Source organism: Synchiropus splendidus, chromosome 7, assembly GCF_027744825.2.
Source record: "Synchiropus splendidus isolate RoL2022-P1 chromosome 7, RoL_Sspl_1.0, whole genome shotgun sequence".
Lineage (NCBI taxonomy): Eukaryota > Metazoa > Chordata > Actinopteri > Syngnathiformes > Callionymidae > Synchiropus > Synchiropus splendidus.
Genome location: NC_071340.1, coordinates 25976024 through 25990733, shown reverse-complemented (window position 1 = coordinate 25990733; position 14710 = coordinate 25976024). Strand labels below are relative to the sequence as shown.

The 14710-nt window shown below is 44.9% G+C and overlaps 1 protein-coding gene across 1 annotated transcript in view; it reads left to right on the top strand.

The window, feature by feature from the left end:
• Positions 1-14515, top strand: part of unc5db (unc-5 netrin receptor Db) — a 72111-nt gene extending 57596 nt beyond the window's left edge. The window contains exons 11-16 of the mRNA XM_053871530.1: positions 3087-3258; positions 5891-6118; positions 9917-10066; positions 11345-11509; positions 12583-12761; positions 13769-14515. Coding sequence (XP_053727505.1) covers positions 3087-3258; positions 5891-6118; positions 9917-10066; positions 11345-11509; positions 12583-12761; positions 13769-14012 — 1138 coding nt within the window. The 3' untranslated portion in view covers positions 14013-14515. The remainder of the gene's footprint in view (positions 1-3086; positions 3259-5890; positions 6119-9916; positions 10067-11344; positions 11510-12582; positions 12762-13768) is intronic.
• Positions 14516-14710: the final 195 nt, after the last annotated feature.

The window sequence follows — 14710 nt, the reverse complement described above, 5'->3', positions numbered from 1 at the left end:
TTTTACTCCTTGGCTTTTATACAACCACACAGCTGATCTTCTTTTTAGTTTTTTTTTTTTTTTTTCCGTCGATCCACCCTGTTTTAACTTTATGTATGTATTGTCTTTAATGTCTGTTTTATCCTGATTTTACTGCTGTACAGCACTTAGTGACAATCTTGCATTGTGCTTTATAAATAAACTTGGTATGGTATGGTAAAACATTCTATGACCATAAATAGGAAAATTGCAGATTGAAACAATTTAATAGAAATATGAATGATGATAAAAAACAATTTGATCACAAACCGTATCATCTTTATTTTCCAAACAGCAGTGGAAGAGTTGGCTGTTATTTCTTCAGCCTGCATCATTTCTTTTTCAGTCCTAGACAACACTTTTAAGTCATGTTAGTGACTTAAAAGTGGAGAGGGCTGTTAGTACTGCAGTAGTGCAGAAGCCACTTCAGACAATTAATCCTAACATCTACCAGCCAGAATAACTAAATACAATCAGGTGGATGTTGAAAGGGGAGGTTACTAACCAACAGACAGGTGATGGGCTCTCTCTCTGGGCGTCTTAGCTAAACTGCAGCTATGTGGTGCGTGCTCCCGCGAACGTTCACGAGTAAAAGAAGCGTAATCCAGGTTTACTGCAGCCAACTCAAGCAGGTAGTACAGGTAGCGCAGGTAGCTTGAGCTACAGTGGCCTGGACTCGACAAAAGGTTTCGGAAAAAGGAGAAATGTTTACCAAACTAAAATAGTGACATTTCACTTAAAACGTGCAATAAGCAAGTAATAACCCATTATAATCATTTGAAGGCATCCGCCGAACAGGGGGCCCTGCTGGGTGAATAGTTAGAGGGTGTATTCATAGAACTGAAGTCACTTTAGGTAACTGAACACGTGTCATCTTAGGAAGCAGCGTCTCCAACAGATTTTTTGGGTCAGAATGAATTATTTTGTACATCAAAAGAGTCCGTATTGCAGGAGGGCATCCAAGCAAACTTGTATAAATATCTGTGAGCAGCAGTGAGGGCCAAGATATAGGGGGTAGATGTGTGTCATCCTCCCCACTGCTATCCTCTGCTTCCTGCTGGATAGTGTGACAGATGATCCCAGCGGTCACTGTAGCCTTTCTGCTGCACCCTACTGGAGCCCTTTCTCTCTTATACTATCATTTCCAGAAGCCCATCACAGCTGGTCGCCTGGGCTTTCATGACCCAGCTGCCGCAGTGAAACTCAAGTTCATGCTGCGTGACCCCCCAGGAGGGGACATGGCAACAGAGCCCTTCATTTATTCAACTGACTTCCAGGAAGTGAGACCTGCGACTCACAATCTCCGCCACTTGGTCCAGAGTCAATATGTAGTTATATACTTCAGTCTGCGTCAACAGTGTGGCGCCCTGTGAGACTCGGAGGAGCTGGTGTTAATGATGACGGATGATGTAATGAATGGCGCAGTGACGGACAAAGACACTGATGTCTCTGGCTCTTTCATCTCCACGCTGCTCACTGAAAATATTCTGATCACGGCTCTTTAATGACTCTGGATGGACGCTGCCTCTCTCCAGGGGGAGGTTTGCCCGCTCTTCCCTGCAGTGAGGCGCTTTACCTCTGAAGTGTCAGTGTGAATTCACGCCACTCCTCTTGAACTGTTGAAGCAGAATAAGAACGCCAGAATGCAAAAGTTGGACACGGGCTACTTTAGAATGAAATGGATTTCTTTTCGATTTTAAAGTAAGTTTCTTGACTCTTATGCCCTTAAGTGTCTTGTTTGGTGGAGAGACGGCACGGTCATATTTCTTCTGTCACCGTCTGTCAGTCCAAAGATGTTTACTGCCGACACACATTCCTCTCTCTAGTGTGTTGTGCTTGTCGCTTCACCACCTGTCAATCACGATTTACATTCCTACAGACCCCGAGACTCGAGGAGAATCTTAATGTCACTGTGTCTGGCACCGTCCCAGCCACCGATTCACGCCTGACACACTCCTCTTAAGGCTTGTTCATTCTTAATAAGACCTTTTCTTTGGATCCTGACAGGTAGTTTCTTCACCCCTGAGATTTAATAGGGATGTTTTAAGATTTAAATCAAACCATCCGCAACAGGTACATTTCTGGGACATTCTATTTCGACGACCAGAGTTTGTGTCTTGGTGATGCTGAAGCGCAAGACACATTTTGTCCACGGTGAGCATCAGCATCATCGGCTTGTTTCCAGTGCTGACTGGCCATGATGAACTGATGAGGCTTCATGAAACAGTGTCTTCATTTTCAGAGCTCAATAGGTGGCGCTGAGTTTATGAATGATGTCAGGTTGTGTTGAAATGGTTGTCGAAATACAAAGATTCTAGAGCAGAGAGTGTCGTCGAGTGTGCTCTGAAAATGAGCATTGTTTTATGAAGCTTCATAAGTTTTGATGTAGCCTGTAGTGAGGCATCATGAAACAGCGTCTTTGTTTTCAGAGCTCAGTAGGTGTTGGTTTATGAATGACGTGAAAATGGTTGTTGAAAAGATTTTAGAGCAGAGAGTGTTTTCGAGTGTGCTCTGAAAATGAGCAGTGTTTTATGAAGCTTCATAAGTAGTGATGTAGCCTGTAGTGAGGCATCATGAAACAGCGTCTTTGTTTTCAGAGCTCAGTAGGTGTTGGTTTATGAATGACGTGAAAATGGTTGTTGAAAAGATTTTAGAGCAGACAGTGTTGCTCTGAAAATGAGCATTGTTTTATGAAGCTTCATAAGCAGTCATGTAAATGAGGCATCATGAAACAGTGTTGCAGTGTTGATGAAACAGGGTCCTCATTTTCTTGGTTTAGAAATGATGTGAGGTTTCATTGAATTAGTTGTTCAAGTCCAAACATTTTGCAGCAGACAGCGCCACCTGGTGGACTGTGAAACATTGTTTCACTCACTACTTACAAGCCAATTAGTGTTGGGGATGAGGAGGAACCACACAAACCTTCCGTGCTCAGCTGTGCTGAGGTTGGACAAGATAGTCCCAACTGTGTTTGGACATTTCATCATGTGACTGAGACTAAGACGACACCACAGTGAGGTGCTGGATGTCTCTTAAAATGTCACGTCTGTCTGTTTCTCCTGGTTCAGTGTCGGCACACTGGATGGGTATGAAATCCTGCTGGGACCAGAAGTGACGTACGGGCCTCCAGGCTTGGACCTCTACAGCCCTGTGGCCATTACTATCGCTCACTGTGCAGAGATGGACGATGACAGCTGGAACATCCAGCTGAGGAGACGAACCCAAGACAGCAAATGGGAGGTAAGAGCCACATGACAATTGGACGGGTTTTCAAAAACGCCCCAAATAAAAAGCGATCCCCAGACTCTACAGGATTACACCATTGAATGAATCAACTCTTTGATCGCAGAGCTTCCCGTAAAATCGCCGATCAGAAGTGAAACTGCGCTTGATGCCGAGGCGACTTCCATTTTACCATGGCAACATTCAAGCTATTAATCTTGCAAGCATTAGCAAAGTACTGAAAGCTGCCAATGTTTAAGGTCAGCAAATTCTGCCGCTTAAACCCGGCTTATATCATCGATAGCTTCTAAACTTTTCGAAAGTGAAGACAGCAGACATGAAGTCTGACAGCGCCTGGCTTCTTCCGTCGCCGCTCTACGCCGCCAAACGCTGAACTTGCCTTGTACTTTTTTATAACCAGTAATAATTTAAAGACATGTTTAAATCAAGACTGAAATATTTGTGCATTGGAACAAATCTGCATTAAAGGCTGGACTTGTTCCTAATGTGTATATTTAAAAAGTGTGTAGGCCAGATTTTATTTTTGTTCATTTGAGAGAAAACATTTTCGGCAAATCTAGGACGGTTTTCACTGACACCTGGAAGGATACGGCGCTCTCTTGCAAAACAACTTGTCTCTTTGCCTATTTTCTTAATGTGGACGGTTTTTGTTTAAAATGCAGATCTCTGGATTTGGACAGCTCACCGTGACACCGACACCGTGTCCCTACTTGTGAGTGGGTGGTCTCTATGTGGCAGGAACTAGTGCGTTCTCTGTGGCGACATATTCATATTTATGATACAAATATATGGGGACAGTTCTGCATGCTCTGCCACAGACTGAACCAAAGGGCATCTGTGTGTTCTGAGTCGGCGTGATCCCGCGCAGCGTGGCTTCTTGACTCACACCGTCACCAACACATATGTGTTCTGTTCACGTGGTGAAAGCAACACTTTGTCATTGTGACGCACCATTGTTACGATGTGAGCGCTCAAAGACTGTGAGCGAGCTGATTCATCCTGCCAGACATGGTCTGTGGGTCCAGAGGGACTCGGGAGGCGGCCAGAAAAGCGGACTGTGAATTGCTGTGTGGCGTGTCAAGACGAAGGGAAATACACCTCATGTCAGTCGATGAATGACGGCAGCATGGAGCTAGTGTCATCGACCCTCCTCTGGAACAGTGCATAAATAAGAAGAATGAAATGATCATATATTGTGGACAATCTTCATTCTGTTGACTTACAACGCTAAATAAGTGTAAAACTAGTTCTCAGTGAATCAAAGCGAGATCCGTGAGGTCACTGCAGGTGGATCCTGTCTGAGCTCCATTAGAAAGCAGGTGAAAAAGCTCTTGAGCTTCAGGATCAGAGGAGAAATGGCGATGTTCTCATGGAGCCAGTGAGCATGGAAGCCTGTTCTTCTCACCAAAAGATGAAGAGCCGCATCAGAACCAGTTGAAGCCAGTTTAAAGAATGAGGGAGGAGTGGTAGCCACTGAAAGTCTGCCACAAACGGCTTTGGAAAGTGACTGCAAATGTGTAAACAAGCCGCGATAGCAAGCTATCACAACAGCAGAGCAGCTCTCAGAAACATGGGTGAGGAGGCGTCCACACTGGACCCAGTCAGTCCCCCTGTTGACCCAAACACATGACAGGTTTGGTCCTGCTGAGCCTTCTGAAGAGACTTGGACCTTAGCCTTCAGTGTTGATCCGTTCAGACACTTCATCCTCTCACAGTAGTCCGAGTCGTGGCTTCCACAATGATGTGGATGGAATCAAAACAAGTCCTTGGTTCACATCAACCTGCTCTTCTTCCTCCTCAGAAACCCTGATGACCCACTTATGAGAACCTTGTCAGAATCACAATGTGTTTTATAGTAGCATATGGAAACAAAATTCTATTGAGTTTTTTGTGTACACAACATGAAAACCCAGTATTTTTTTTCTCCAATTATACATTGATTAAAACACAACACAATTAAAGATTAGTCAGTGCATGGTTTCCATGTTGTTATCTCCGACAGTCATTTGCTTCAGCAACCGTGTGTCTGTGGATGACTTGGTAAAATCATTCATTCACCCTGAGCGAAAGCCTCCACAGGCTCAGCTTTCCTGCAGCAAACTTCAAATTCACACTCACAGTTCAACAGATGGGTTCCGAGTCAAAACCCAGTGCTGGGTTGCGAGCACCATATTGCTTGTGAATCTTGTGTGAGGCAGTCGATTCTGCTTCTCCGGCTGCGCAGCGGTGTGTTGGATATCACGACTACTCCATGATGAGCCTCGTGACTTTTCTGCCCTTCACCCCGGCGACAGATGGGCCACTTTCATGATACATTCCACACAAGTTCACTAAATCAGGACTGTAAAGATGACGCTAACAGGACAAGGGGAAGCTTGTTCACAGTTTAGGAACCATTGTTCAAAATGCTTTGAACACTCCGACTTAGTTTTGGCTAAAATAATATTTTCACTTTCAATTTCAGTTGATCTAGTTTGTGCTGTTTCGACATTGGACAGGACATATGTCATGATCTTTCCTCTTGTGAGATCCTTTATAAACATACTTTTTGTTTTTTAGTTATTTATTATTTGTTTTGCTAAACAAGTCCTGTGCATTCATTCATCGTCTTTGCTCCTCTTCATTACAGGAAGTGATGTCAACAGAGGAGGAGTCTATGTCCTGCTACTGCCTGATGGACTCGGCTTGTTGCCACCTGCTGGTGGACCAGCCAGGCTCCTACGCGCTGGTGGGGGAGCCGCTGACTCAGGCGGCCCTCAAGAGGCTGAAACTGGCCGTATTTGGGAACCTGGACCCCGGAAACATGACGTACGGTCTGCGAGTGTACTGTGTGGATGACACGCCACACGCCTTTCAGGTGAGGGCCGCTTCTCTGGGGCCACCTTTCAAATCCATAGTGCCTTGTTTCTCGACCACAATCCGTTCCAGACGGCCGTTCGAGAAGCGAATCGTTGGAAATCTGAATCGATTTTTCCCGTTACAATGAATGGAAAAAGAAATCATGCGTTCCAAGCCTTAAAACAGGCTTTTGTAGGAGTGAATGTAGAGTGTCTGCTGCAGGTGGCTGTTCCTCTATGTGTGTGGCCGCTGCATGTGGGAGGGGTTGCCGAGTGAGTGACGTCTCTCCAGAAGGGAAGAGGTGCCCGGTGCGTGTCCAGCTCTGAATGTGCGCTTCTGTGCAGTTTGGCTGTGACAAAGTCATAAACCAAGTCACGCTCTGTCCCAGACTGGCCTCATCCCTGTCCCAGCTCCAGCCCACAACAGGACATCAAACCCTGGAGTGAGCGCTCCAGCACCTCCCCTGTGACACTCTACCACGGTCCAGTGTGGAGACAGGAAAGGTTTTACACCTCAATATGAAGGAAAAACAGTCAGTAAATGGAGCTAACGGGACACGTCTGCATACAGAGGCTGCGTTATACACAATAGCAAAGCGCGTCGTGCCTCAGCTGATCGGTCTGCGCATGTTGTGTTTTTCTTTTTTCGGGGGCGTTCGAGTTCTGGATTTTCGTTCGAAATCCAAAGCAAAAAAATATTGGAATTTTTGTTCAAACTCCGATTTGCTCGAAGTCCAGGACGTTCGAAAAGCGAGGCACCACTGTACTTGCTCTTACAGTTGAAAAGACCGGCCCATGAAATGTCCATTGCAATGAAAATATATGACGTTTTTCTCTCGTTGGAAAATATTTGTGTGAATTAAATGTTGCTGCATCCAGGTACAATGGTTGAGGTATTCAGAGGATGACCAATGTAACTTAAGTTCATATGGTATTTCTATTAAACAGAACACAGTAATACACTGTAGTACAACGCCTCCAACAGTGTGGTGAGTGTCACGTATCACATATCTTAAAATGTGCCTTTTGTTCAATAGATTTTGCTATTCCAAGCTATTGCTCTCTTGGGTGAACTTTAGAGGGGAAACTGTGAGTGTGATCACAAGCTTGGGCCAGTTGTGTTGAAATCCAGGCAGACCGAAGTGAACTGAAATGATAGTCGTCTTGTGCCCGACTCTCCTTCATGTCACGTGCGTCCGCAGCATCTGGCTTTAAATTGGGATCTGGACCAAGTTTGTTTTCTCATCCTGCCGAGCAGATGCCAGACTTTTGTTTGTCCCTGGGGTTAGCGGCGAATTTCAGAGGTTTGTTTTGCCAACTTCTGCTGAATATCAATCTCCTGAGTCAACAGGAAGTCAGCACCAGGAGGATTTTCCATTCTCCTTTTACCTGGATGGAGCTTCAGCAGAGATCTGTCTGGTCAAATCATTATAGCTGGATAAAAGGGTTTCATAGTACAAAACTGCATTGCATGTTAAAAAATATGAGTTTTCATTCAGTCAAAAACAATAAACCTCGATGTGCCAATTTTCTTTTTAGTCATTATAAACCAAGTTTTCATCAGTGTTGACTTTGACAGCAGAATTTGATTGAGTTAGTCTTTTGACTAAAATGCAAATTTAGTTTCAGTCCCAATTTTGTCCTCTAGTTTTAGTTAGTAAAATGTCATACGATTATAGTGGACAATAATGAAGTTTGTGATAGAAAGTCTTCTTGCAATAGAGGACCTCGGTAGCTATGAGTAAGGAAATGAGTGAAGTTAAAGGTTTTCACACACTCAGAGTTTGTTTTTATTCCACACATTTCAAGTGGATGTGTGCGTGTGCACAACTGCACATCACTCTCTCTGAGTGTGACGTCATGACTCGCTGAATATCCAGAGTCAAGAGTTATTTTCTCCCAATAATTTGGACTTCGGACGACACAGAAGCACAGAGAGCCAGGAGGCAGACGTTTGTATGAGTGTCCTCTCTGACGTCGTGGATCATATTCACACTGTTGAAACTACAGTTTGACAGAGGCACGTGCCGAGGCTGGAGATCGCGAACATTATGGTGCATGGCTGAGGTTGTCCGAATGCTGTCACACAGACTGAAGATGGCGGTGGGGACGCCAGTCTCTCTCAGACCCGTGTGAAAAAGTACATAAACATATGCACATTTCCCCTCAGGTTACAGTGAACTAAAGTGTGAAAGTGTGATTTATCAGATTTGATCAAACAGTCGTTGAAATTCAAACCTTATTGAGCTCGGTGGAATAAAGATTCCGCTCGAGGTCATTATTGGAAATACGCTTGTTGGGTTTGAAAAGAATATAAAGTAGGCAAACGGAATGCAAACTGTTTTTGCAGGTGATGCACAAGACTGGAATTTGGAATGGTAATTTATTCGTCACAGTGTCTCAGATGAAGTCGCATCTGTGTGTTTATCTTTCCGAGTATAGTTTCTCAGAAGACAACGCTCACTGTTCTTTGTGCTGTTGAGCTCATGGGAGGGTGGACAAGTCTGCTGCAGCCTTGTACGACATTCTGAAGTGGAAATCAGTCGTAATGAGTTATTTATGAAAAGAAACGTTGTGCAAATAAAGGTCAACTGTCTTCCTATGGTGCTTGGAGCTACATGAATATAGTAAGGGGCCTTTCAGGTCAAAGGTTTTTTCATCAACTCACTTTAGGATTAGGAGAAAAGATGGCATCAACTACTTTGCTTTTTTGCGTTTTTTTCTTCTTCATCCATTTAAAAGTGTTGTACAGCCCGTCCCTCTGGTCCATGACAGAGCATGGGGCGAGAGACCTCTGTGGTTCCAGGTATACAGAGGCTCAGTGGGTTTTGCTGCTGGACACATTTGATGTGTCTCTGGCCGAGGAGTGGCTTGACACTGGAATGCAACTGTTGAAGTCCATGTCCTGGATATGTCATGCCTTTTGAAGCGCAGACTCGAAGAGCAATACACTCCTTCTTCAGCCCCTCAAATCCTTCAATCGGCTTTGCTTCTCCATCCTGTGTACCTCGGAAGGTCATCACTTCCTAGTCAGCACAGGTCACGTATCTCTGACTCACGCTGGGGTGTGGGCTCTTGACAGGATTCTACTTTGCCACCGAGGTGTAATGGAAAGACATATTCCCACAGCTGATGTGCTCAGGCCGTGGCTTGTTGGTCTAGTGGCATGATTCTTGCTTCGGGTGTGAGAGGTCCCGGGTTTGACTCCCGGATGAGCCCTGCATTAGTCTGTGTTGACTCGCTGGTCCTGTACCACTTCTTCTCAATACATTGCAATAGCATTGGTTTGTTTTATGATCGAACCATGGATCCCCAGAGCACTGCTTCTGCTCAGCATGAAGGTTCATGGTTCGAATCCACTGAACACTTCTCTCTGTCGCTTGTGGCCCATTGGTCTAGGGGTATGATTGTCGCTTTGGGTGCGGGAGGTCCTGGGTTCAAATCTGAGCAAGAGTAGACTTGCAGCCTTTTTTTTTTTTTTTTTGTTGTTGAAAAAAATACAGAGACAAGTACGCAGATGGCAGGGCATTGTTCGGTCTGGTTATTTCTGAAACCTTAAAGTTTGCGGGAGGTGGACTCCTTGGGTCAAAGGACATCACCTTCAGAAGAAGGATGAGGCTGTTTCGAGTAGATCGACAGCGTGATGGTGAAGTTTCCTGCCAGCTGCCAACTGTGTCAGACTCCACCATTTCCATCTAGCTGCAATTGCCAACGATTTGCGTGAGAAATCTTCTTGTCAGTATCTCGTGCTCGCTCTTGCACTCGGTTGTTCTGGATGACTGTTGTTTTATTCTGTGCATCCCTTATTCCTTCTGCAGGGAGTTGTGATGGCAGAGAAGACCAGAGGAGGTCAGCTGCTCGAGGAGCCAAAGATGTTGCCTTTCCAAGCTAACACCTTCAACCTCCAGGTGTCCATCCAGGACGTGCCCCAGTTCCTGTGGAGCATCAAACCCTTTACCACATGTCAGGTAGCCAAGGAAAATAATTGCTATGATGTCACTTATATCACTGAGCATGTTGTTTTCTAAGCAAGTTGCTTATTTTGTTTTTATTGTGGTATGTTTATGGCTAAAAATGCCAGATTTTTTGGCACATTTTTACTATTGTAAATTAGCGTCTATAAAACTGGTCAATTTTAACCTAATAAAATAGTTCTAGGATGCAAAGATTTAAACAAAATAAGCTTTTTTGTCAGAGCGATGAGTATTTCTACTGATCACGTTTAACTAGACATTCAAATTCAGAATCGTTCATGTTCCAATGAATGAATCATGATCATGTAGCTCTTGCACAAAACTGGAGCGTTGTTGGTGAGGAGGCGAAATATATATGGCCACTGGAGGACGGAGAGTTTCCACCATTGTTACGTCTTCTTCCTGTCTCACTAGAGCTACGTATCGGGGAGGAACAGCAACGCTGCAACGAAATGTGCAGAAATAAGGGGGAAATGAACGCAGACCACGGACCTAAAGATCCGTCTGTATCCACATTTGTACGCAACGTTGAGCATTTCATCAGCACCTTTAGAATAGAACATTAATTTTATTTGGATTACTTTTGTGTCATGGTGCGTTGCTGTGTGCTTATTTTATTTTATTTTATTTTTCCGTGGCACTTTCCTAGGTGGTGAGATCCTCACTTACATTGCCAATAAAGCAGATTTTGATTCTGATTCTGTGGCCCCTGAATAGATTCCAGAAATGCTGATGCGTTACGAGCAAATGGGTGAAGGGAAGGTCCAACCCACCCTATTTTTTTTGTCTTATTTTAGTTCATTTTTCCACCACTGAAAATGGATGCAGGTCCCTACTTTTCATGTGAGAATCACCAACTATTGTCAGAGGTTTCATTCCAGTAACCTGCTTTGGTGAGCAGTGGCGGAATCACTGGCTCAAAACTGTCCTTATGTCAAGTCAGCTGTGGCGTGTGGTGGTTCCACCTCAAACACTCAGGTCACCTCATCGAGTGTCCAGTCTTTTTCAAGGCGCCCTGAAGGTTTCAGTTGAAGGTGCTGATGTTGTATGAGCTGACAGATTCATCCTTTTCTCTTGGAGAGTCCAGCGATGTGCTGATTTTTTTTGGAACAATGACCTGGATGGAGCCCAGCAAACCTCTCTTCCAAAACATACTTTATTGTTGCTCCCCGGCTTTATACGTCATTTGTATTGTGATACACCGTTATGTTGTATTTGAGTGATGTCGCTGGAGGGCTGGATGGAATGATGTCCTCATTTCTGTGGGCTCAGGAATTCTCCTTCGCCCAAGTGTGGAGCAGCAACCAGAGGCCCCTGCACTGTGCCTTCTCTCTGGAGAGATACAGCCCTGCCACCAACCAGCTCTCCTGCAAAATCAGCGTTCGACAGGTCAAAGGTCACGAGCAGATTCTGCAGGTGTACGCAGCTGTGGGCGAGGTGAGGCTGTCGACAGCCCTGTTTTCAAGTGTGTGTGTGTGTCTGGAGTTAACCAAGTTTTGTCCTCAACCTTTATATAACCTTCCCTCAGTGTATTCTCTGAATGCGGTGAAGCTTTTTTGAAGCTGGTTTTTAAGTGCATCTGGTTTAAGCCACAGCATTAAAAGAGATCAGCCGAGCGATGACTCGAGTCAAAATTGTTGAACATTGTGTTGTTTTCTTCATGGTTTTCACTTTGACTGGTCATAGAAATGTTAAATATGGTAATTTCTGGACTATAATCCTGAATCTGATACAATGCTGCGGCTAATATATGGGTGTTTAAAAGGCTGAAGAGCGTCATGCTGCCAAAATATTGAGCCTTGTCACCGCAAACCGATGAAATCATAGGTGCTTTGTTGACCTTAAAGTGCTGAAAATTCTGAAAAAACAGCGGATTTTGAGCACTTTAATAGTCAATAGTCAGTCAATAAAAGATGTGAGGAGTTGATGTTTCCAGTTCAGAACATTGCCCAGTGTTTCATGAGTTTTCCAAACTAGTTTACACGTGATCCTCATCCAGTTTTGAGCCTTTCTACGGCGCAGACAGCACCACTGCACCCGCGGCTTATAGACCACTGCGGCTTGTGGAGGAACAAGATTTATTTTCCTTCTTAAATTTAGTGGGTTGTGTTCATATTCCAGTGCGCTCGACAGTCCGGAAATTCAGGTAAACTAACTTCCAAATGAAGCAAATACTTGCCACGTAAAAAAACATCAACTCACACTATCACATCCAGAAGTGTGCATACAATGAAAACAGCACTTGAACTAACTGTACGTCACTGAGGCATCGAGACAGAGACTCACAAGAGCAAAGGTCCAGGTATCTGTAAAGTTGCACCAACAACTGGTTAGAAAGGAAAGAAAATCCAACGCTATTTTATCCTACAGTCTATTTTAGATGCACAAATAGAACTTTCTTTTTCTTTTTGAAGGTTTATTAGGTCGACTGCTGCTGAGAGAGATTTTAAATCATGAATTTCTGCTCAACCATCGGTGTTTGCATTGATGTTTGTTTGTTTTTCCTTCAGTCTGAAAAGGAGTGCGTTCCGTTCTTCATGCAGTCGGACTGCACCATCACGTCCCAGACGGGGTCCAAGGCCTTCAAAATCCCCGTGTCGATCCACCAGAGGATTTGTGATACCTTTGACACTGCCAACGCCAAGGGCAAGGACTGGCAGCTCCTAGCACAGAAACTCCACATTGACGGGTGAGTAGCGCTGATAAGACGGATTCCTGATCCGCAATCGATGCCGGTTCTCACTCAGCTGCCGTCAACCCGTTTCTGAACAGCAACCTGTTGTGAGGGACCTGTTTCAGGTCCCACTTCCATGACATGACTGCACATAATGAGTACTTGTTGTTCCTGTGGGCTCTCTCTGAACCGCACTGGAGGAAACCCGTATTATAAGTCACTCGGTGACAAGAAAATCCCTTGTCTTGTTTCCTACCAGGCTAAAGTGGTTCTACACTTTAGCTAGTGAAGCCACTTCAGATGAGGAAAGATTTCAATTTTTATCTCACGAGGGAGAAAGTGTTTGCTGCTGATGGGTCGGTGAGGCGTCATGAAACAGTACTGCAGGGTTGATGAAACGGTATCCTTGTGTTCAGAGGCCACTAGATGGCGCTCTTGGTTTAGAAATGATGTGAGGTTCCACTGAAGAATTTGACATGTGGTGGCCTCTGAACATCAGGACACTGTATCATGAAACCTCATCTACCCTTCAATACTGTGTCATGAAGCCTCTCTAACCCTCCAATATTGGGTCATGAAGCCTCGTCTTAGCCTCACTAGTGTTCGGGGCGCCGATCACCATCACTCAAACACAGCACATCCTGGTGGTACTTTTATGAATCAAGTGTGTTTTCAACACCCTTAAAAAACAACAAGGTTTGGGGTTTGGTCACATTCCTGTACATGTTATTTCATGTGGTAAGTAGTGATGCGTTAAATTTCAGAGTCTCAGAAGGTGGCACTCTCGGTTTTAAAAATGACTCCATTGAAATAGTTGTTAGAAGCTAAAGAGTTTAGATTCCAGAGAGCCTTATGGTGGGTTCTGAAAATGGCGACACTGCTTCATGAAGCCTCGTTTGCCCATCACTGATACTTCAGTGAGAAACGGGCTCGTGCTCAGGGGCCTCCCCCAGGGGGGGTCTTGAGTTCAGGGTTGTTTTCAGCATCACCAGTGACTGATTCACTGATCTTCCCCCACACAGGAACCTGGGCTATTTTGCCAAGCAGCGGAGTCCATCAGCTGTCATTCTCAGTCTGTGGGAGGCCCGACATCAGGACACTGCCGACCTTGACTCTCTCGCCAGCGCCCTTGAGGAAATCGGCAAGGTTCACTCAAAACTCTCCCCGCAGAAACACGAGGCGTCGGAGTCCGACTTCAGTCAGCGAGCGAGAAGCCTTGAGAGAACACTGAGCAGTCAGGAGACGGAGGGCGCTGCCCCGGAGTGAATGTGTGGAACAGACTCTTAAGTGTCAGTGAGGGCTCATGGACGACACAGCAGGTGAAAGGTCAGCCGTGCCTTCAACGGATCCGCCCGAATTCTCTCAGAGGATGGACTGAAAATCCTCTTTTTCAATCTATTTATCTCCTTATTTATGGGGTTTTGCGTTTCCTCCTCTGCGATGGGGATGAATGTTTTGGATTCCTCTTCTCATGTGGTGTGGGATCAGCCGGCGGTACGGTACGGGGCGCAACCCTCATCAGACCTGTTAGATGTGACCCATCCCCCTCCTCATCACTGCTTCAGTCACTCTTGGTTCCTGATGATATTAAATGAAAGCTGCTGATTTGCTTCAATGTTGTGATTGTGCCTTTTAAAAGCCAAGTAACTTCGAATTGAGAATACTTCTATTTTATTAAATCCTGATGATCGTGTGCTATTAAAGGTTTATGTGTGCGAGCAGACATGTAATGTATGATCTTTAACGTCAGCTGAGGATTGAACAAAAACGTCAACACTCCACTGTGTTGCACCCGAGGTTAACACACAAACACTTGCACACAACTTTGAAACGCTACTACTATTTCAGAAATCGGATTAAAAGACAAATCGGGACGGCTCTTCACACATTCCCGACATGCCTTTCAACACACCTGTCGTGAAGCCTCACCACACAGTGTCCTCATTTTCAACCCCTAGAGGGCG